This window comes from Macrobrachium nipponense, chromosome 3 (assembly GCF_015104395.2).
Source record: "Macrobrachium nipponense isolate FS-2020 chromosome 3, ASM1510439v2, whole genome shotgun sequence".
NCBI lineage: Eukaryota > Metazoa > Arthropoda > Malacostraca > Decapoda > Palaemonidae > Macrobrachium > Macrobrachium nipponense.
The window spans coordinates 144,470,504-144,495,503 of NC_087202.1; the positions used below are offsets into that span (position 1 = coordinate 144,470,504).

Here is a 25,000-nt window from a genome sequence, read left to right on the forward strand (position 1 = left end):
CACACATATATATATATATATATATATATATATATATGATATATATTGATATATGTATCTATATATATATATATACATACATATATATATATATATATATATATATATATATATATATATATATATATTAGATATATAGATATATATAAAGATATATATATATATAGATATATATACTATATATATATCTATATATATCTCTATATAGATATATATATATATATATATATATATATATAGATACATATCTATATATATATATATATATAATATATAATAGATAATAATATATATATAGTATATATATATATTATATATGTATATATATATGTATATATATAGATCTATCTATATAGTATATATATATATATATATATATATATATATATGTATATATATATATATATATATATATATATATATATATATATATATATATATATATATATATATATATGTATATATATGTATATGTATATATATATATATTGTAAGTAAGCCTTAGGATTTTTTATAATGTATTAGCTTACTTAGGTTAGCTTTTAAGTTCCTCTTTCATTTCAAAAGGCTGTAAACTTCATTGTTAATTCGCCTTCTTGTTAGTAGGGGTCTCCTCACTCCAGTGGTATTTTTGTGTAGTCTTGTTGACTAATCCTCCCTGTTTCTCCCTCCATATTTTGGCTCTGCTGAGTTGACTTGAGACCTGATTTCCAAGCTGCAGGCAGTTGGTATCTGCACCCTGACTTGTGAGCCTGCTATCTCTCTCGGATTTACAGCAAGTCCCAGAAAATATATGTTCAGCTGGCAGTTTCTCCACATCTCTGCCATTTTATTATTGCCTCTGGTGCAGTACTTGCCAGAGGGGCCTCGCTTGGCGACGGTACAGCGTGTCATCCATTATTTAAATCGTTTAATGTTAATGTAGTGTTCTCTTATAACAATACCATTAAAGATATGCTAATTAAGAATAGTCCCGTAACAAATAACAACATCATTCACATAATTCTTTGTAAGGATTGCCCTTTGTTTTACGTTGGTCAGTCAAGTAAAAATTTATGTGTACGTATAAAGCAACATATGTATTCAGTTAGAAAAGACTTCAAATGCACTGTTTATCCATCTGAGTGAAAAATCTCATTGTATTAATTGGGGTGATACCTCGGTAATTGCTAGATCTAATGATTATGTTTCAAGAAATTTACTGGAATCGGCAATTATACAAATCACTAATAAAAACAACCTAAATCTTAGTCTGGGAATGTACCATTTGGACCCACATATTTGTAAGATGTTTATGAAGGACCTCAAAATAAATGAACAACTAATAAATTAGTCCCACATGTATATAGTTATTATTTCTCTCTCTCTCTCTCTCTCTCTTCTCTGGTTCGATATTCTCTCTCCCTCTTTCTCTTGCTCGATATATATATATTTATATTTTCTTTCGTCTTTTCATTAATAATAATTTTTGTTGGGAAAATTTGTGTAAAAATTCATGATATTAAATTGTATATGCTCCCGTGTTGTTTTCAAAATGTACTGTTTTCTGGAAGAATCACTTGTTTACTGCGTGTATCCTTCAAGGTGTGGCTAGCCTCTGGCGGCTCCTCCTTTCTGTAGAGTGAAAATCGCCCTTATGGCTAATCTGGTAGTGTCAGTTTGTATATTAAGCCTTCTTTTGACTATGTTGTTCTTTGTAAAATCAGTTTGCCTCAGTAAAGGGTCCGAACAGGACCGAAAGTACTTGGCTATCTCGCTTTTTCATTTTTTCCTTCGTGGCAAAAAACCTTTATTTATACATAGCATCACGTTTTATATACTTCATGATCAAGTTATTCATATATATATATATATATATATGTACATATATATATATATATATATATATATATATATATATATATATCCATTTCCTTTCCCGTTATTGTAAATGCAGATATTTCTTGTTAACTTATAAGACCGAAGATACATATTTATTTTGTTGTATAACAATGAAAATACACATTTATTTTGTATCTAGTGTTTATGTCCCCTAAATAAAAAAAATATTAGGTTTCACTCATTTACAGTACTTAAGCAATGGATTAGTCATTAAAATACCATTCTTGTAAACTATTATTCATAATAATAATATTCCTGCAGATTTTTATAGAATTCGTAATTGTTGATGTTGCTAAGACTAGACATTCAACTTGTAATGGTTGTAGGCCTATGTCTACAAAGATCACACATATGAAGGCGATCAAACAAAGGTAGTGATTGCTTTTGGAGATGAAATATTTAAGAAAAAACACAGTGATGACCGTTGAAGTATTATAGTAGAATCCTTTCATCACGTAACGTATTACCGCAATGGCAGAAAAAAAAAAAAAATCTCGGTTTAAAGGGAAACGGGAGTTAATCTCTCTAGCGCAATAGTAGTGTCTGAGTTGTTTCAAGCACTTATTGCGGAGTTGCCAGATAGGGCCAGATTATACTATTTCAATCGCTTACAGCTGAGCTGCCAGAAGTCACTATAATAAGCTGTTCTCCGAAAAGTTTCAAAATATGTAGCAGAAGTTTTTTGAGTGATTGTACTGTCGGCCAAAAAACTCTTGGCAGAGTTTCATAATTTTTCGTTCACCTGCCTGACGCACGATTCATGCCTTATTTATCTATTTTTCTTTTCAAAGATGGAAGAAATCATGTGTAATGACGTTAAAAACAGTCACTGATATCTTTAGAACATTATGTTATGTTATCGTGTAAAACTATTTTCCATATAGCAAATAAAAAACGTCATATCACAACCATAGATATACATTACCAAATAGATAGGAGACACCTATCACTATACTCTATTTTTTTTCATCTGTCCATCCGGCTGTGGGGTTTTTGTATGGTAACACTGCGTCCCGGGCTTTAAATAGTTACGCTACGTGTAAGTTTTAGGTAAATAAAAGGATATTTGGGTGTACATTTGCAACTGAAAAATGTTTTAATAATTTACTGTATGCAAATTACACCATTAATATTCGAAATAGGTTATTGTTATTATTGTTGAATGTAAGCTCCCTTTTCGGGGTGGCGAATGGAACAGCCAGACGCAGTGGCGGGAAAATTGCTTCTCTCGCTGTTCACTACGGCAAGATGTCAACGTATTACTTCATTATACGTAAGTATATCAGTATGTACTGTTAATTTTTATAAAGTGCGTTTCAGCCAGATACGATATGACGTAACTTGGTTTAGCATCTGTTTGATGGAATTTGCGTCTGGCTGTTCCATTCGCCACCCCGAAAAGGCAGCTTACATTCGACAATAATAACAATATTCTATTTCGAATATTAACGGTGTAATTCGCATACAGTAAATTATTAAAACACTTTTCAGTTGCAAATGTACAACCAGATATCCTTTATTTACCTAAAACTTACACAGCGTAACTATTTCAAGCCCGGGACGCAGTGTTACCATACAAAAACACCACTGGCGGATGGACAGATGAAAAAAAACAGAGTATAGTAGTATCGCATAAACATAGTCCTTAAATTATCATTTCAATATTAAGTTGAAGGTAGTTGAACTTTTCCATTTGTTAAATTTTACAGAAAACATTGGAATCTCACAAAATGCTATCAAATTTAAAACCAAAAAGAAAAAAAAAAAACATATCCTAACAGTGTGAACCAGGCGACCTCACTCTATTGCTTTTGATGTTATGTGTACGGAAATCTAATGTCAATGTGTCATTTATCGGTCTAAGAAACATCCCTAGATGAGCGAGAGACAATTATTGCACTGCATTCGGTGCAAGTTCCTGTTGGAGAGATATCAAGAAAGCTTAATAAACCGGAGAGAATCATATATAGGAAAATCAAATTATTTAAAGAACGGCAAAATTTAGAACATGGGCCTAGAGGTGGAACACCTCGAAGCACCACAAGAGAGAAAGACAATACAGTAGTGTAAATGTTGCTGAGCAACATTTTGTGAATTTTGAATTCCAGTGCCTCGTCACGACATTGCTGAACCAGGAATCATGATTAGCTCTACGCTTTTGACTGTGTCTGATGAATACTTTAGATGGAGAGGAAGAGGTTTTTAAATATACACTTGAAATCTTTGATAGTTGTCTAATGAATAAGCAAACTTATCTTTGATGGATTAGAGATTCAGTTAGGCTTACTCTTTTTGTTTTGTTTTTTATCGGTGGCCAGTGAATACCACGGATAGGGAGGGAAACAGTTTCAATGATGCATGCATTTTTTTTTTCTTCAAAAGCTAAAGAATGCATTTCATTGGGAGATACTTTATTAAAATAGGCCTAATCCTTCCATCACTCCTATACGCCACCTCCGCTCTCTTCTCCATCTCAGGTTACTCGATCCGACGAACTCGTATCTCGTGAAAGCATCACTAATGATAACGGTTATTTTAAAATTCACCGCACCGACAACGGGCGCCTTAAAATGGATGTTTATAAAATATTTTCTGTTGAAAGAAACTTTATCTTTCATTCCCAAAATATGTGCATACACTCGTGTTACACCATGTAACCGTCAAAGAGCAACCCTTGATTAAAGCAGTAGGTTTTACTTGGAAAAAAAAAAAAAAAAAAAAAACATATGAAATAGACTTAAACGAGAACGTCACCTTTCATATTTCTTATCCTTTCAGCTACTTATAATATGCTTATGGTAGTAGGTCTAGGTATACATGTGAAACTAATTTGAACTAATTTCTATTTTGATCATAAGAAAGCTTTAATGAAAGTAAGCCTTTCCTAATGTCTTCGTCAGTTTTGACTCCCACAGCTTTCCAACGTGTCCAAATGAAACAGGATGATGTGCAAGGAATTCGATAAAAAATAAGACTGAATAAGGTCTGGGTTAATTATGTTAAGCAATTATGAAAAGGATAAGAAGAAAGGCGAACATGGCTAATAAAACAAGAATAACGGGAATAATCAAATAAAGCAGATTAATATATATATATATATATATATATATATATATATATATATATATATATATATATATATATATATATGTCGATTTAAATATTCATTAATATTACGTATCCGATAGAGTATGCTGCTGAAAATAGACCTAGGCTAATCGTGTGGGAAAATCAGAAGTCTAATTTAGGCCCACTAAATGTGTCATGCAAATTATTTTATTGATCAAAGGACAAAATTAGTTTAATTAAACATCGTTTTCAAGGAATGTTAACGCCTTCATGTATTGTTTATCGGCTGAAGGAGACGAAATGACAACACCCCAGTGCAGTACGATACGTTGAGTCAAGACTCGAGCGGCAGCAAAGCCAACTTCAAAATCCTTCGGTATGCTGTCACGAAGCTAGAGTTGAGAATAAAATTAGAAATCGTGGACCCATCGGTATATATTTTCTTTACTTTGCAAAATAATTATCTTTAACACGTTGAATAAGTCTACTCAACTCTAATGTAATTTATTTCAAGTATATCACCTTTGAAAGGGAATGTTATTTATTGTTAGGTAAATAATCTGGCACCTGCATATGGCAATATTTCCATAACGTCTGTACATAATGAAATAATAATTCCCGACAGCTTTCATTTCAGTTAACAGGACGCTATTGCGATTTTACCGAAATTTGCCCGTTGCAGAAATGATTTGCGATCACTCACTGCTAACTTTAACTGCTTCGAAGAATTTCAAGTATGAACATAGACAGCGGAGGATGCACAAAATAAGCAGAGTACCTCTGAAAAAAGCAGGAAATATTCCAGAGCTGACCACCGCTTAGAAAAATGAGGGAACGCTGATGTCCTCCATGAATAACTAGGAGACGAAAAGTTCTCTTTGGACAGCGGATGACAGATCGACCCAGCGAGCAACTACGTATTCATCAAAGCGCCGCTCTTGTTGTTGAGGAAGGTCGGGAACAATTACTTTTGGCAGGGGAAGAAAAGAAGAAGAGAAGACGAAGAGAGAGAGAGAGAGAGGAGATTTTCTATGCATTTCTAGTATCTGGGTGGAAGCAAGGCTTCGAAAACTAACAAGATAGAGGAAAAAATCTCATTTCTGTAAGTAAACAGCAACATATATCTATAGATATTACTACGGCGTGTGGGGTGCGGTGAAATAGTCTTTCTCAGTGCAGGTAGAGTGAGAATGGAAGAAGTCATATTATAAACTCCGCATTAACAAGAACTCACTTGGATTGTGGTTTGCAGGACCTCGAGATGAACACATCTCAGCTTGATAATGATTAGTAAAGATTTGGTGCATATGGCTTGTCTATGGACAGCAGTTTATCGTACTAGATATATCCAGTGTTGACTAATAAGAAGTTCTCCTTTATGTATACAAGAATTTTCACGCAAATGAAAGATGCCAGTCCTTCTGAGATTATTCGGTATCACGAAACTTTCTCAGGCAACGTTAAACAACACTACACAAAAGGAGGTCCTTAGTTGCCTTTGCTTCCTAGTTCTAGTACCTGCTTCCCCCCAGCTCAGTCAACAAACATTTTATGTATATTTGATTCCCTCAAACCTTTCCGCTGGAGGGGTGTTAGGGGTAAGCTACCCCAACTCAGTGCCGGTCTAAAGTCCGGATAAATAGGGAGGGCTAAAGTTAGGAAATAGACCCTCCAGTAAAACATCTGCCAAAAACGATTGCGAAATGAATCGTTCAAGACAGAAACGGCTTAAGGAGGCTCACTGAAAACAGCTACCCCGACTAGGGATAAAGCTGATAAGGAGAGTATATTCCTTTTCTCTCAACCTGTCCCATTTTTCCTAAATAAACGATTCCCAACAGCCCTTCCCAATTCAACTGAGCGCTTGCTCCGTCACCTGTTTCCGGTACTTGCCTGACCCCTGACGGAGGGCATCGTTAGTCTCTCGTTGCTGGGAGGAAATTAATTCTGTTTAATTGTAAAATCTTTTTTCCTTTCTATCTCCTTTGGCCGGTAAGTATCGCAGAGTGAAATGGCGAAGAGAGTAATTATGCACCAGGATAACATTTTTTTTTTAGTGATCATGCTGAAAACTATAAAATCCCTCGATAATACTCAAGTTATGAAGTATCTATAATATATAAGATATATTATATTATATATATAGATATATATCTATTATATATAATATATATATTATTATATATATATATCTATATATATATATATATAATATATAGATTATATATATAGTATATTATGTATTAGATAATAATTATAATATAATCTATATATATCTATAATATATACATATATTACATAATTATATATATCTTATATATATATACATATATTATATATATATATCTAATATATATAATATATATATATATTATAATATATATAATTGCCATATCTATATATTATTATCTTATAGATATTATATATATTATATATATATATATATATATATAGTAATATATATATATATATATATATATCTATATATTATATATATATATTATATATAGTATATATGTATATATATATAATATATGATTATATATAGAGATATATATAGTGAGATATGATAGGAATGTGATCTGAAGATATCAGAATAAGAATTGCAGATTAGTGAGATAGATAGATATAGATATATATATATATATATATTTTTTTAAAAAAAAACACATATATATATATATATATATATATATATATATATATATATATATATATATATATATATATAATATATATATTATATATATATATATATATATATATATATATATATATATATATACATATATATTACCGGAATAGAATGTATAATAAATAAACCCGTCAATGGAAACTTTGCAGAACGTTTTGAATGGAAAACAGGCTAAAAATGCTTCCATGCGTAAAATTGCAGAGAATCTGTTGCTCCGAGCGCCCCATTAAACGTTTGAGGCAATGAAACCGGGAAAGTGAGGCTTGATAGTGGCTGTAAAAAGCAGGAAACTTTACGGCAAAGTTTGACCACTGTAACAGACTTCCTTTTCAAAAATACCTTCAAATCGAGGCTCTGGGAAAAATAGTGTGTGCTTACATTTAACAGGACGAGAGGAGTTCGTTTATATTGATAGCATATATTTTTTATAGGTTAGGAAGAAAATTTTAAATTGATAGGATTCATTTTTATAGGTTAGGAAGAAGATTCTAAATTGATAGCATAAATTTTTATAGGTTAGGAAGAAAACTTTAAATTGATAGGATATATTTTTATAGGTAAACTTTAAATTGACAGGAAATATTTTGATAGGTTAGGAAGAAAACATTTTAATGATAGCATATATTTTTATAGGTTCTAAAGAAAATTTTGGGGTGAATATAGAACGACTAGAACAAAGTTTCCTAGAATACTACCAAGTGTTGGCCTTAGTAGCCAGACTTTTCCATCCCAACTTTATTAGGGAATTTATTTTTATAATAATTTGTGAAAAAAAAACTTGGCACTGAACATATACTATTTTTTATAGGTTGTGAGGAAAACTTTATAAATTTGTATGAAAAAAAGCTTTGCACTGAAAATATGCTATTTTTTATAGGTTATGAAAACAAACTGTTATTTTGATAGCATGTATTATTTTTATAGATTATGAAAAAAACATTTCACTGGTAGCACATTGTTATAGGCTTTGATAAAATCTTTATATCGATAGCATATATCAATGAATAATTTTATGAAATATACTTTGAACTCATATATATACACACACACACACACACACATCTATATATATATATATATATATATATATATATATATAAATATATATATATATATATATATATATATATATATATATATCATATATATACTAATAAAAGGAGCCCATAAAAACACCAAAATGTAGAGAGAAAAGTACTATATTTCAGAGACTGCTGTCTCTCTCTTCAGGTATATGAATGAGAAAAGTTTACAGAAAAGGTGGTATTTATACCAAGAGATTCGTCCACAAGTAAGCCAATTTAGGTCACCCCCGCTGATAATCTTCCTTTAATCTTCTTAAGCGTTGGTTGAATGAACACTGCGTCGACGATGTCTGATGTCCAATTCCCTTTTGAGATGTTCATTACCTGCTTCTCTTTTATTAAGGCCGATTCCATCATTTGACTCTTGTACCGGCAGTTGCTGCTATAAATTACACGTGACATATTCCAGTTTATTCTATGGTTATGTTCATTTATATGATTGAAAATAGCCGAGTTCTGTTGTCCATACCTAACTGACCGTTTGTGTTGTATTAATCTCTGGGGAAGTGATTTACCTGTAAATCCGATGTAAGATTGGTCACAGTCCTGGCATGGGATCTCATATACCCCCGAGTCTTTGGGCGATGTCTTTTGTTGGACGTTAATCAGGGATTTGGCTAAGGTATTTGGGTAGGTAAATGCAAAAGGGTTGGATTTCCCAAGGGTGTGAGTAACTCTCTTAATCGTCTCCAGGTGGGGAATTTTTATTTTATTGTTGGGTGTGTCTCTGGTCTTGTCTTTAGGGGGTCGGTAGAAAATTACGTTTGCTTTTTGAATTGCTTTCTCAATTATATGGTCAGGATACTTTAAAGATGAGAGTTGCTTGCGAATTAGTTCAAATTCTTTTTCCAGGAAATCTGGGGAACAAATTCGTAAGGCTCTTAAGAATAGGTTGCTAGCTAGACTTATCTTGATAGTATTGTCATGATAGCTAAAGTAGTGAATATATGAAAGTGAGAACGTTGGTTTTCTGTATATGGTAAATTTGTATTCTGTCGTGTCTCTGATTATTAAAACATCAAGAAAAGGAATTTTGTTGTCTGTTTCCCATTCAACTTTAAATTTGATGCTGGGCACTAATGCGTTTAATTTTGAGAGGAATTCATTAAAATTACCCCACTTATTATCCCAAATGTTAGTATGTCATCCACGTATCTCATCCACAGCATGTTTTTGGGTTTTATTGCATTTATTACTGTAGTTTCAAAGTATTCCATGTACAGATTGGCTAAAATAGGACTTAAAGGACTACCCATACTACACCCGAATTTTTGCTTGTAGAATGATTCCCCGAATGAAAATACGTTATTAGATGCACATAATTCAACTAACTTTATTATTTTGTCAAGTGCCAAAGGGAAATGATCTGAATAGGGGGATAATTTTTCCCTTAAAAACTGAAGAACGTCCTGTACTGGTACTTTTGTGAATAGGGAGTCTACGTCAAGGCTTAAAAGTTTTATGTTGTGAAGTGGTATATGTGCTTCTCTGAATTTGTGACAAAAGTCTTCCGAATGTTTGATGTGACTGGGAGAAAAAGTGCCTAAAAAAGGAGAAAGGAGGCCAGCTAACCATTTAGAAATTTTGTAATTGAAAGCTCCGGCGCATGAAACGATGGGTCTGAATGGAAGATTGTCTTTGTGAGTTTTGGGAAGACCATAAAAGTAGGGTAATTTAGGATTAATTACTTTAAATTTCTCTAATAGTTCAATACTCTTTTTGTCTTGGCCAATTAATCTTACTTTCCGAAAAAATTCTGTGGGAACGTTCTGGAGGGGATTTTTCGTCAGTTTTTCGTAAGTATTTGTGTCGCTAAGGAGCTGGTTGATTTTGTCGAGGTAGAAGTCTTTGTCCATTATTACAATTTTGCCGTCTTTGTCGGATCTACTTATTAACATCTAACTTTTTTAGCGAGTGGATGGCTATCATGAATCTGCGGGGAACAGGATATTTCTTATGAAGGTCAGTTAAAGCATTTAGTAACACTCCTTTTAAACATATCTCTTCACGGCTGTAGTTTTTGTCAGATATGAATTTATCAAAAGCCACTATGAAGTCTAAGTTGTTTTTGCGGTCTGGCATTAGGGCAAAGGATAAGCCTAAATTTAAAACTAAATGTTGATTTACAGTAAGGGGGGTGTTGGATAAGTTTAAAACTTTGTCTTGTTGTTCAAGATTATTCCATGCGCTATTATCTATTAGATTATTTAACTTGCGTAAAAGTCTGTTGGAATGAGTCACGCTATTATAGGCAGCAATGTCGGAACAGAATGAAATCAGATACCTGTATACGTGGTCCGTAGTGAGGAGGCGAAGATTAGATTGAGTTCCATATATCACTCTGCGTAGCACGAAGATGTCGTTTCTCGTATTGGTGATTCTTTCTTCCAGGAAAATCTTGTGTGATAGAGGGAAGGGGTTTGATTGCAGAGTCCATCTCCCGAATCCGTACATTTTTGGAAGTACTTGTTCTTTGAGGCATTCTTCCAAAAAGTGTTTTTGGTTTTTCAGCCGGTGTAGTCTGTTCAGTTCTTTTTCAAACTTGCGGAAAACTGGCTTGACTTCTGGAAGTGAGTGAAGAATCGTGGAAAGGCTGTTGAATTCCATAATGGGCTGACAATGACTGGTAAAGGTGTTCTGTAACAACAGATGTTATAATAAGTAGATCCGACAAAGACGGCAAAATTGTAATAATGGACAAAGACTTCTACCTCGACAAAATCAACCAGCTCCTTAGCGACACAAATACTTGCGAAAAACTGACGAAAAATCCCCTCCAGAACGTTCCCACAGAATTTTTTCGGAAAGTAAGATTAATTGGCCAAGACAAAAAGAGTATTGAACTATTAGAGAAATTTAAAGTAATTAATCCTAAATTACCCTACTTTTATGGTCTTCCCAAAACTCACAAAGACAATCTTCCATTCAGACCCATCGTTTCATGCGCCGGAGCTTTCAATTACAAAATTTCTAAATGGTTAGCTGGCCTCCTTTCTCCTTTTTTAGGCACTTTTTCTCCCAGTCACATCAAACATTCGGAAGACTTTTGTCACAAATTCAGAGAAGCACATATACCACTTCACAACATAAAACTTTTAAGCCTTGACGTAGACTCCCTATTCACAAAAGTACCAGTACAGGACGTTCTTCAGTTTTTAAGGGAAAAATTATCCCCCTATTCAGATCATTTCCCTTTGGCACTTGACAAAATAATAAAGTTAGTTGAATTATGTGCATCTAATAACGTATTTTCATTCGGGGAATCATTCTACAAGCAAAAATTCGGGTGTAGTATGGGTAGTCCTTTAAGTCCTATTTTAGCCAATCTGTACATGGAATACTTTGAAACTACAGTAATAAATGCAATAAAACCCAAAAACATGCTGTGGATGAGATACGTGGATGACATACTAACATTTTGGGATAATAAGTGGGGTAATTTTAATGAATTCCTCTCAAAATTAAACGCATTAGTGCCCAGCATCAAATTTAAAGTTGAATGGGAAACAGAACAAAATTCCTTTTCTTGATGTTTTAATAATCAGAGACACGACATAATACAAATTTACCATATACAGAAAACCAACGTCCTCACTTTCATATATTCACTACTTTAGCTATCATGACAATACTATCAAGATAAGTCTAGCTAGCAACCTATTCTTAAGAGCCTTACGAATTTGTTCCCCAGATTTCCTGGAAAAAGAATTTGAACTAATTCGCAAGCAACTCTCATCTTTAAAGTATCCTGACCATATAATTGAGAAAGCAATTCAAAAAGCAAACGTAATTTTCTACCGACCCCCTAAAGACAAGACCAGAGACACACCCAACAATAAAATAAAAATTCCCCACCTGGAGACGATTAAGAGAGTTACTCACACCCTTAGGAAATCCAACCCTTTTGCATTACCTACCCAAATACCTTAGCCAAATCCCTGATTAACGTCCAACAAAAGACATCGCCCAAAGACTCGGGGGTATATGAGATCCCATGCCAGGACTGTGACCAATCTTACATCGGATTTACAGGTAAATCACTTCCCCAGAGATTAATACAACACAAACGGTCAGTTAGGTATGGACAACAGAACTCGGCTATTTTCAATCATATAAATGAACATAACCATAGAATAAACTGGAATATGTCACGTGTAATTTATAGCAGCAACTGCCGGTACAAGAGTCAAATGATGGAATCGGCCTTAATAAAAGAGAAGCAGGTAATGAACATCTCAAAAGGGAATTGGACATCAGACATCGTCGACGCAGTGTTCATTCAACCAACGCTTAAGAAGATTAAAGGAAGATTATCAGCGGGGGTGACCTAAATTGGCTTACTTGTGGACGAATCTCTTGTATAAATACCACCTTTTCTGTAAACTTTTCTCATTCATATACCTGAAGAGAGAGACAGCAGTCTCTGAAATATAGTACTTTTCTCTCTACATTTTGGTGTTTTTATGGGCTCCTTTTATTAGATGGAATTCTGTTGTTACAGAACACCTTTACCAGTCATTATATATTTAATGATATATATATATTATTATATGTATTAATATATTATTATTATATATAGATATATAAATATATGGATATATATATAATATTATATATAATATATATATATTATATATATTATATATCATATATAATATATATATAGTATATATATATATATGTATATATATATATATATATATATACATATATATATATATATATATATATATATATATATATATATATATATATATATATATATATAAATGCAAATTTTAGGTAACATAAATCAACATATGGATTTGGTTATATTGTAAATTTCAGGGCATGTTTCATATATGACGAAACAGTTTTAGTGCAAGAATTACTTTTTTAACTGTAATAGTTTGAAAGTTATTACAGGATAAGCAATAATTTTTTTTCGTGCATAATGATGGTAAATCTATTAATAGAGAACACATTTCTAGTCATTTGATTATGTTGTTACTTTCAGGGCATATTTCTGACATGTCAAGTAGTTTTAGTGCAAAAATCAGCTTTCTAACTGGAATAGTTCCATAGCTGTTACAAAATAAGCATGATTTTTGTCCTGTTTTCTTATAAATTAGTTTTTTCAAGAATAAATGCTTATACCTCCAGGACGACTGAACTAAATTCGATTAAACTTTTACAGTGCAGTATAACTATATATCCTTGTTTGTCTCGGGATATTTTTTTTTCTTTTTTTGAGAGAAATTTTCAGAGAAGCTGTTGACAGACAAAGTTCTTCTCTCTCTCTCTCTCTGAAGCTATTGACAGACAAAAGAACAATATAAAAGTATAAACTAGGAGCCCGGTAGTAAAAATGTGCTACGGTGAAGTGATATGGTATTAGAGGTTCATACTTTTTATAGAGTCAGAAACATCACTTGGCACCGGAGATTTACTGCCAGAGGAGTAGTTGACTTCTATGGAATGCACAGACATCAGGGCCTCTTCATCTGTCCCTCGATTAGCGGTCCAAGTTAACAGATCATTGTCGCCATAGTACGAAGCTACATACATAGAACTGTTCAGCACCTAAGGAATTTAAATTGCCGAGAAGTTTCAACACTTCGCTATTTATGACTATTTCTTTTTTTATGTGAAGATTGAGACGGAAAAAAATTTTTTCCCACGAAAGTATTTGTTTCTTTACTTTGTAGACGTCGTCCAGGAACGGCTTCCTGAAAACATTCAATGGAAATAAATTTTGTGATGAACCCAAGAATTGTTTTCTTATTCCAGCTTCCATTCCCACTCCTGTGAAGGCGACCTCCCTAAAAGCTTCCAGGGAAATAATTTGAAGTCTCCAGTAGGGTTTCCATTCATCTTGCCTAAATGTAAACAGAGCACGCGTAAACTCCATTGGTTATAGTGAATTCATTCAAGTATCCAATAACTCAAACTGTATCTCTTCTCTAGGCCTCGTCAGTGATGTGACGTCAGCTTACAATGAGGAAACTTTCAAAATCAATTACGAATGGAATTAGGTGTTTTTAATCTAAAGCAGTCATTGAAAGCCTGGTAGGTAAGATTGCTAACCAGTGTTTTCTAGGCTCTCTCTCTCTCTCTCTCTCTCTCTCTCTCTCTCTCTCTCTCTCTCCACGTGTTCCTGATCGGTATTCCATTAAAGCGAAAGCGAAACTCGCCTTACATTGCCTCTATTATTCTCGGGTATCGGTGGCGCTCTTATTCTGTTGCTGTCTGGGATGTTTTCCAGCTTTCGTCAGTGTTATATATGGTCAGCCACGATTGTATTTTGCTGGAATTAATTTCAAAAAGACTTCTTGTTCTAGAATATTTTAATCTGTTTCAGTCCATTCGTTTTGGTTGGTATTTTCTATTTTCTGTTGAATTCCTTTTCATCTTTGTTCAAAGCCGACATAAAATCTTAGTATTTGGCGCTACAGTTTGTTTACAATTCTTCAGTTATCTTTTAGGTATGTCAGATGTTCCTTCGATGTTCTCGTTTATAGTTATCTGTCTAGGACAGAATTCCTCATTCCAGTCCTGAGCGTTATTCACTGTAAATGGTGGGCTCTTATATGTCATGAAAGGAGCTGTCAGTGTCGCCTGCATGGAAGTTTCTGGCGCGAAGGTTTTTGCTAAGTTATATTCCACTTAATTTTTTGGGTCCGTCGCTGTTGGTGAAAGTTCTTTGGTATATTATCATAGGTCTAGTTTTCGGTACTGACCAAGCACTCCTGACTGTTTTGTCGGTCACTCAAAAATGTTTTGCGACATACTTCAAAACTTTCGGAATCCAGCTTATAATAGTGACATCTGGCACTATTTGGCAACTCTGTTGTAGGCTTCAAACAACTCGGGCACTGCTGCTATGTCAGAGAAATTACCTGAAGTTTTCTTCCTTTTACTTGATTAAAGGGTTTTATTATAATACTTCAAAGATCATCACTGTATGATTTGTCTTCATATCTATGAGCTTTGTCGACATAGGCCTATGGCTACTATGCATCAGATTTTTCAACAATCGTATTTGAATGACTAAGCCTATGTATATTGTAAACTAGTGAAACTATATATACGAATATATATATATATATATATATATATATATATATATATGTATATATATATATATATATATATATATATATATATATATATATTATATATATATATATATATATGTATATATATATGTATATCTATATATATATATATGATATATATATATATATATATATAGTATATATATATATATATATATATGTATATATATATATATTAATATATATATATATATATATATATTATATAATATATATATGTGTGTGTGTGTGTGTGTGTGTGTGTGCGTGTGTGTTTGTGTGTGTGTGTGTGTATATACATATAAACTTTATTACATATGCATTTTATGTGTATTAGTATAATTATTAAAAGGAACTCAAACTGGATGGTATCTAGCAGAACTATATTCAAAACAGGTAAAAGCTTTCTAGGACACAAACTCCACATTGCCAAGCATCCATAAAATGACGGGACATGTAATCCAGCTGTATTTATATGTGTCCAGGCTTCTTTGGTCATTTAATGACCCTGCTTCTCCTGTGTAGCCCCGCCCTCGTGACCTTGGCCTTTCTCTGCCCGCTGCGAGGTCCAGGTGTTCATTTTCCATATGATGTCGGTTCTCACTTGTGCCATTAGTGGATGCTGGATAAAACACAAAAAATGAAAAAGTACGAGAATGAATATGAGCGAAGAAAAAATATTTACCATTCGGCAAGAATATTGCATTAATTAATGTCACCCTGAAACGTGAAGACTGGGCAACTGCGATTAATCTCAGTGTAAACATGAATCTCTATTTTGTGACGAGGAAGCGTCTGGAGGCGACAGTTTCATTTACCCGAAATGACTGATGTCTCAAGAAGGGACGATTGCAAAAGTAACCGTAGGTCGCGTCGAGAGTAAAGTTTTAAATAGTCACTTCAAGTTGCCTGGGGTCTGTCGGTGATTTTTGCAAGTGTTTTCTTCTGTTTGTCCTTTCATTGATTTGTTTAGCTATTTTTGACTGAGTGGTCAATTTTCTTTTATGTTGTAGTGCCTTACTCGTTCTCTAATATGGGCAATAGGTCGCATTAGTTAACTACATCAGTTTTAATTTATATTCAACAGTAATGTAATGCCCCTCTGCTCTGTTTCTCATTGGACACCTTTTCCAGTTCTATTTGTCTTCCTTTGCGAAAGAATTTTTTTTTTTTTACCCCGAGAACAGTGTGTCTGTCCCAGTCAGTTATTTAAGCTTTATATTAATTTATGATATGTTAATTTTTGAAGGAATTTGACATCGTTGTTTAATGTTATGGCATAAGGCCAGCTTAATCTCAAACAACAACCAATGGAATTCAATCCCTCCGCAGTCATCGCTGGAAAATTTCCTGTAGATCTGGGCGAAAACGTCACGTTGGAGATAGGATAGTATAGAGAGAGAGAGAGATCGAGAGAGAGAGACGATGAGAGAGAGAGAGAGATCATTGTATAAGCAATAATAAACACCGAAAATGACTCAACCGAATTCTACCATGCCCTTTGGTGCAGTGCTGTCATCAGAAAAATAGAGAAGACTCTCTACAAAATTAGTAGTGCTGAAGCAGCAACCATTTTTAACAAAAATATTTAATAACTAATGTATATAACATCAAAAGTTCAGATTGTAACACATTTCAAATTAATTTGTTATTCATGGAAAACATTCATCTTCAGAATAATCAGTAATCTTCTCACATCAACCTTTTCAACCACTATGACCTCATGTCAACGCCTTTCTGCTTGTTCGTCCTCCTGTTCCTCTCCTTTTCCAACTAATCTATATTGTCAGTCCCCTCCTAATCAGATTGCAGTAGAGCTTACCGTCTTAAAGTCTATTGACATCGGAGATGATTATCCCCACTCAGTTCCTCTCTCGCCGGCCATTTCAAAATTCAAGGGACTTTTGAGAAATAAATTCATTAGACTGAGTTAATAGTAATCCTCTGGCAATACCAGTATCTTGCAAAATATTCAAGAAATAATTTAATATGAAGTGAAACCGTTTTCTCTCTACTCACATAAATCTTCAACTCTTTCGAGAATGTCAGAACCTTCACTTGCTCTCATATGAAATTATATTTTATTCAGTGACTATAGCTCTCCTGCCCTGCCTTTATAAAAAGGAGATTAACAAAGAAAGGTCTTTGTCATAATCACTTCCATGTCTGTCTGCGTTCCAGTATCACATAAAAGCATGATGTAGTATATTCTGAGTGACTAAACATCATGAAAATTACTAGCATTAGTTTTTCTTATAATAAATATTTATTTTTATTATTTAGATTAATGGTGAACGATTTCATGACACAGGTTCCTTTCAGTGTCTCATCAAAAATCCACAGACTTATTGAAGATTAGTCCGATGGCAATACGATATCTTTTGAAGATTATTTCTCATTCAGTTCCTTGATTTTCAATTGCACTTTTACCCAGAAGAAGTTGATAAGAAGTTGGAACTGTTATATTCAAAGACTGCCATCCATTCGGGGACTGTGAGTCATTGTTTGAAACTAATTATTTTGAAACTAATTATATGATTAAAATGGTACTTTGACACTGTGTACAAGACACCTCCCGCTAATTTTTGGTAATATAGTACATTGTCAAATGGTAGTTTTAAGGCGTTACACTTGACATTTAAAGGCACAGTCGCATGAGTCAGCAGGACTCGTCTATACAATCGAACGCCCGCTATCCCCCATCTCTTCCCTTTCCCTCACTCTTTCTGTATCGCTAATTTTCTCTCCCCCCCCCCCCCCCCCCCCCCCAATACCTCTGTAATTTACAATATGCAATAAAATACCGTTTTCCATGGTATTCTTCAATACCAGCATATAATAGGTGAGTTAATAATAAAAAGGATAGCGAAGCTTGACGTAATGACCATAATACTGGTTAGTTTTTCACAACGTTTTCTGTTAATATATCCTTGGCTTGTCAGGCCTGGGTTTAGGGAGGGGGGGGGGGCGAAGGGGAGGGAGGGAGGTAGGGATGGATGGGATGGGGATAAAGGGCGTCCAAATGAATAGGTTGGCGATGTTTAGCAGCCATGTAAGTCTAGAGTAAACGCCTTAACAAATAGTGTCAAACTACCATTTCGATCAAATAATTAGTTTGAAAGATATTTGAGAAAAACTATGACTCGCAGTCCCTGAAATGGATAGCATTCGTCCATCAATAAAAAAAAACGACTTTCTTCTATAATATATATATATATATATATATATATATATATATATATATATATATATATATATATATATATATAATATATATATATATATATATATATAGAGAGAGAGATGAGAGAGAGAGAGAGAGAGAGAGAGAGAGAGAGAGAGAGAGAGAGAGAGAGTAGAGAGTATATATATACATACATATATATATATATATATATATATATATATATATATATATATATATATATATATATATATATTTTATATATATATATATGTATGTGTGTGTGTGTGGGGGGGGGAGGGGGTTATTTGTGTGTGTGTATAATTAGCTGTTGGCCATAATCAACTGTAAAACGTTAACCATTTAGTTCTAGATTTGTGCGCGTTTCTACGATAGAGAGAGAGAGAGAGAGAGAGAGAGAGAGAGAGAGAGAATTTCACTTGTAATAAAAGTGGGGATATTAAATAAGAGGAAGGGACGTAACGTCGAGAACGAAATAGAAAATCCTAAGGCCCAGGAGGCTTGATAATAATCCCTTCCTCTCCAGCTGGTTATTAACCTGGTTTCCTGAATGAAATTTGATGCGTCAGCCGCCACAGATTCAGTTTATTGAGCCGAGGAAAAACGAAACAAGATTTTACCCGTTTCCTGATTCCTTTCCATCTTGTAACTCCATTTTGAGAACCTTTATGTTCCAAGGGAAGTAGGGAAACGAAAACTACAATAAGGAGAAAATCAAGACAAAATATAATGAAACAAGAATAGGTACGTATAATAACGATAATGATAATAGACAATGGTCTATCATCATTTAATTCATCTTTTCTTTATACATCACACGAGAACTGCGTCGCCTGTTTTGGTTGATTCAGCGCCGAATTATAAATGACGGTCAGTTCAACGTAGGTCAAATGGAGATACTCCCTTCCTAATCATTCTCTCAACCTATTGATGAACTTGACGATGCTTTGACGTAAAACGGACGCAGAACTATTTCATTCTAGGTATTTGAGCTTGAGAATGAGAATATGAAACATTGCCCGTAATAGTTGATTTTAGAATTGCAATTTTCACTCAATAAGAAATATGTATAAAATACATTTTTTTAAAAGATTTATGACAAGTTTTTTAACCTAATAATTCGATCTCCGTTGTGGGGTAGTGCCGTCAGTGCACCTAATGTGGTGCACTGTAGGCATTATTTGAGTTTTGTTGTAGTGTCCCTTCAGACCCTAGCTGCAACCCCTTTTATTCCTTTTACTGCACCTCCGTTCCATATTCACTTCCATCTTGCTCTCCATCCTCTCCTAACAAATTGTTAAAGGTGCAACTGCGAGGCTTTACGCTTGTTACACATTTTAAACCTTTTTACTGTCAAAATCCGTTTCAGCGTTGAATGACCTCATAGGTCCCAGTGCTTGGTCATTGGCTTAAATTCTACATTCTATTCTATGCTGTTAGCTTTGGACGTTGCCATAACGTAATGAACGGATAAATAAACAAAAACGGTAGCAAGCATCATCAAGAGTGAATCAGTGTTTATAATTCAGATTACTAAGACTACGATCGATAAATAATTGTAGTCTTCGCATTTGTCAAATTCCCCGTTTGATTTGAAACTGGCAACTTTTTTTCTCAGAAGTTTCCCCCGTCTCCAGAAAGAAGTATTTCCTCGAAAAAGTCTCTTTTTCTTCCTTATTCCGAGAGATTTTCCTCTTCCTCAGAAACTTGCTTTCCCTCTTCTTGTTCTCCTATTCTTCGGTTTCTCGTTTTTACCCATCTGATTTGCGTGAAGTAATCTGTTCTTCATTATTGTTAATGCATTTTATATATATCAGTAGATGAAACTGTTCGCAAGGAACAAGCACACCAAAGGGGCCACTGACTTGAAATTCAAGCTTCCCAAGAACGTTGGTTGCAACCTCCCACCACTAAAGACCCCACTATATTTATCATCCCGTCTTTACCTTCGCATTTCCTCCATATTATGAGAATTTCCTAACTTGTCTGCATATATATATATATATATATATATATATATATATATATATATATATATATATATATATATATATATATATATATATAGAGCTAGAGAGAGAGGAGAGGAGAGAGGAGAGTCGAGAGAGAGAGAGAGAGAGAGGTAAAATGTAGACTGAAATACTGTTTTTTAGAATGTCGTGTATATAAATTTATATTGTTATTTTATATTGTTATCCATGTAACCAAATCTCTGCAACTCTGCGTATGTGTGTATACATACATACACATATGTACACAATTACATAAAGTTGAAAACGAGGGAACGATATTATTAATAATAACTAGTAAAATAAAATAAAATAAAAATTATTTACTAATATTCTTAGCAGCAACAGCAGCAGTAATAGTAGTAGTAGTTGTTGTTGTTCTATTGTGATTAGACATTACTAGTAGTAGCTATTACTATTTTTATCTTAAAGTCTAAAAAAAAGAATTTCTTTCTTTCTTTCTTTAGTGACTATTGACTTATAGTACGATAAAGGTACGGGATTACGGTACGTTATCTTTACCGTACTGTACGGTACGGACAAATTATTGACGGTACGGTACGGAAAAATGATTGAGGGTATGGTACAAAATTACGGTACGGTATTTTAGCAAGGTACGAAGTACGGAAAAACATTCCGTACCGTACCGTACTACCAGCCTTGCTCCTGTTACACCATATATTGTCAATTTCCCTTGCAACGCTGAATGAACTCGTAGGTCCCAGCGCTTGGCCTTTGGCCTAAATTCTATATCCTATTCTATTCTAAGCAGCTCGATTGAGGGCATAAACAAATGGCTTTCGTGTTTCAATATGGTGAAATTAAGATGCTGAATAAAAGATAAAAAAATGAAAAGTAAGGGGATGAATAGGAATGAAGTAAAGGTCAGTTATTTTATCTTTATATTAATTTTTGATATGTTAATTTTTGAAGGAATGTGACATCGTTGTGTAATGTTTTTGCCTCTGGCACATCCAGAAAAACTTCCACAGTAAGTGGCAACTTTGAACTTTGGCAAAATGGTAATTCTGTTTACAATAAATAATGACTAAAAATGAAGTGGAGATAAAATTAACTTGAACTGGATGTCATTTCTTCCCCTCACTACTTTGCCAAGAGAAAAGCGTAACAAGTTTTATATTTCTACTTTATGTCTTTTACTAGAGACTAGAGATTACTATTAATAAAAAATTTGAAGACAGTATTTTGTAAGCTTATATCATTATTCGAGGCTTTCTTACTGATTCATGTAATCCGTGATTTCGAGATTATGAAAAAAACAGGCAAAAAATGCCCCCAAATTTCTTTGACCCAATCAAGTTTTCTGTACAGTGTATAATATATTGTATGAAACTCTCAGCCACGGCTAAATTTAATCTCAAATAAAATAAAAACTGCTGATGTTAGAGGTCTGCAATGTGGTATGTTTGATGATTATAGGGTGGATGATCAACATATCAGTTTGCATCCTTCTATCCTGAGTAGTTTTTAAGATCTGAGGACGGACAGAAAAAGTGCTGACGGACAGACAAAGCCATCTCAGTAGTTTTTTTTTCAGAAAACTGCTCTCCTCTGACAAAACGATCATTAATTCAAATCTGTTAGTAAAGCTAAAATGGATGTCGTAGTGATGATTCAGGTTTGTGAGTCGTCGAGGGCAGTTTGAGGGAGAGGGATGAAATGAAAAGGCAGCTTCACGGGAGGTGGGAAGGTCTCCTCCTCATCCATTGCCGGACTGTGGCGCCTAGGAAGTTTAGTGATTCTTTTTCCAAACATTTATTTGGACCCGTTGATCCGGCAACTTTCGATTCTCATGTTCTCGAAAGGAAAAATCCCTTTCCTTCGCGACTTTCGTCTAAGAAAGAAGGAAAGTGGTGAAAAAAGCACAGACAGAAAGAATATACGGCAGAGATATTAAGAAAGGAATGAGTTATACAAGCAAGAGTTTCGGAAGGTCAAATCACCTGAAATGTGATTTTTCAAATCGTTTCCATCAGGACGAAATTCCGTAAGAGTTTCTAGACTTATTGTATGAAGAGTTTGATCAATGTACGTGTAGAACATCATAAGTACTTCAATGCAGACGACGTGACAAGTGAAGAATTTAAAGATATAATTCGATACTTTTCCTGCGTCGACTGCCACCATAACCAAAGGTCGACAATTTGATTCAGCGGAAAGACAGAAGCTCCTCTGTGGATTAATAAAGATTCACTAGGAAGTGAGTTTTCCTTTCAGTAGTTTTTAATTTTACTGGGAAGTTTCCTGTCCTGATTCATTTGTGCTAAATTGAGATTTCTATTATATAAAGGGCATCAACACACTGCATTTAGATCAGTTAACATGTACCTATGAACCTCAACAATAAAATTATGGATGTAAAGTAAGGACTACCATAGGAGAAAATATGGAACAGTGACGAGATAAGATGCGTTATAACGCAGATTAATATAGGATACGTCTATACAGATTTAATAGATATTTTCCCCCAAAAGCTGAGAAAATGCTGACAAAATCGATATAATGTGAAAATGGTGCATGCAGATGTGTTATAATGGAGTTTCAAAATAGAATTTACAATTTTCTTTTTCCAATGAACCAGTGATGGCAGTTAAAGACGTAGGATTAATGAAAGAATGAATTCGACAGAGTCTCTTTCTTCAGACACTTGTTTCACCTCCTCATAAAATCATAATTGTCTTCTAGTTTAAATGGAAGACCTGAGATTATGCCTGTTATTTTAAACAAAGCCAGATATTCAAAACATTACGTGAACATGTTATTAATTAATTACTAAATACGAATATATAATGGACAATAATTCCCAGGGCATGTCATTGCATGGGAAATGCAAATCTACAAGCAGGACCTGCAAACCCGGATCAGGATCTGGAAATGCACGAGCAGGAAGACCAGGACACTTAATCTGAGAGGCTTCCAAAACGAAATTTTTATCCCCCGAGAAAACTATCACTCACACTATTTCCAGAATTTCTGGACTATTAACAGGCCCTTTGGATGCGTCTGACATGATTAAAACTGGACTTAATCATTTGTAAAAAGCGTCCTATCTTTTTATACACAATATCGTCTTGTTCGCCCCACGTTTCGAAATCGGTCGAAAATTTAATATTTTCCTTAAAAAAACAAGTAGAAGTAAAGGCAATTCAATGTTGGTTTCTTTTTATAGTTGAGAGGAGCTTCTTTAAATAATAATCTACTTAGATCAGTTCAAATCTCCGTAGAAAGTCATATGTTATTAAAAGAAAACCTACTGCCATTTCTTCAAATTTGTCACAAGTGATTCGTTATTAAAAAAAATCAATAAAAAAAATTTAAAAAGCTTCTTGCCATTTCTTCACCTTTTGTCTTTGCTAAGCGGATGATTTGATAAAGTCTATAGGCATTTGCTTCTGTACTGGACATGTAAAAGAAATCCAGTCCAATATGGATTCCGTTCCTCATATATATTAAGGGCCAAAGGAAAGAGAACTTCTAAAATCGGACCGTGGATCTTGACATTTCCGTGTCATGATCAAAGTGAATGACTTCTAGACATTACCCTAAGATTTCACTTTTGTTCTCTCCAAAGTAAATTCCGTGTGTCTTCTATATTAAGTGGTAAGTTGACAATGCTAGTCCTCATGCAAGTCAGCTGACACTCATTATATGTTCTGAAGAGCTGTCGGATCAGATAATTCTGTTAGTCCAACTGACCTTACCTTATCATTCAGGAACTCCCTTGTATTGGTATAACTGCAGAATACCGGAGTTAAGTAATGGACGTCTTCCTTCCCAGCACATCGTAGTAGCATCGTCCCTTTACCCGAAGTCGTTTCGGTTGTAAAAAAAGACAGAAAAAAACACCTACCTGGTAGAGATGTCACGTTTCGGCCGAGAAGTCGAAATCTCTGTAGGGAATTGGAGAAGCAGACAGGTCAGAAAACTGGTCTCTGGGAGGAATTTGTCCCATTCGTGAC

At 33.9% G+C, this 25,000-nt stretch overlaps 1 protein-coding gene across 1 annotated transcript in view; it reads right to left on the minus strand.

Annotated features, from left to right (window-relative positions):
* LOC135222551 (collagen alpha-2(IV) chain-like) overlaps positions 1–25,000 on the minus strand; it is a 47,290-nt gene that overhangs the window by 10,633 nt on the left and 11,657 nt on the right. The window contains exons 2-4 of the mRNA XM_064260639.1: positions 16,227–16,428; positions 14,411–14,588; positions 14,118–14,292 (exon numbers count right to left, since the gene is read on the minus strand). Coding sequence (XP_064116709.1) covers positions 14,118–14,292; positions 14,411–14,588; positions 16,227–16,428 — 555 coding nt within the window. The remainder of the gene's footprint in view (positions 1–14,117; positions 14,293–14,410; positions 14,589–16,226; positions 16,429–25,000) is intronic.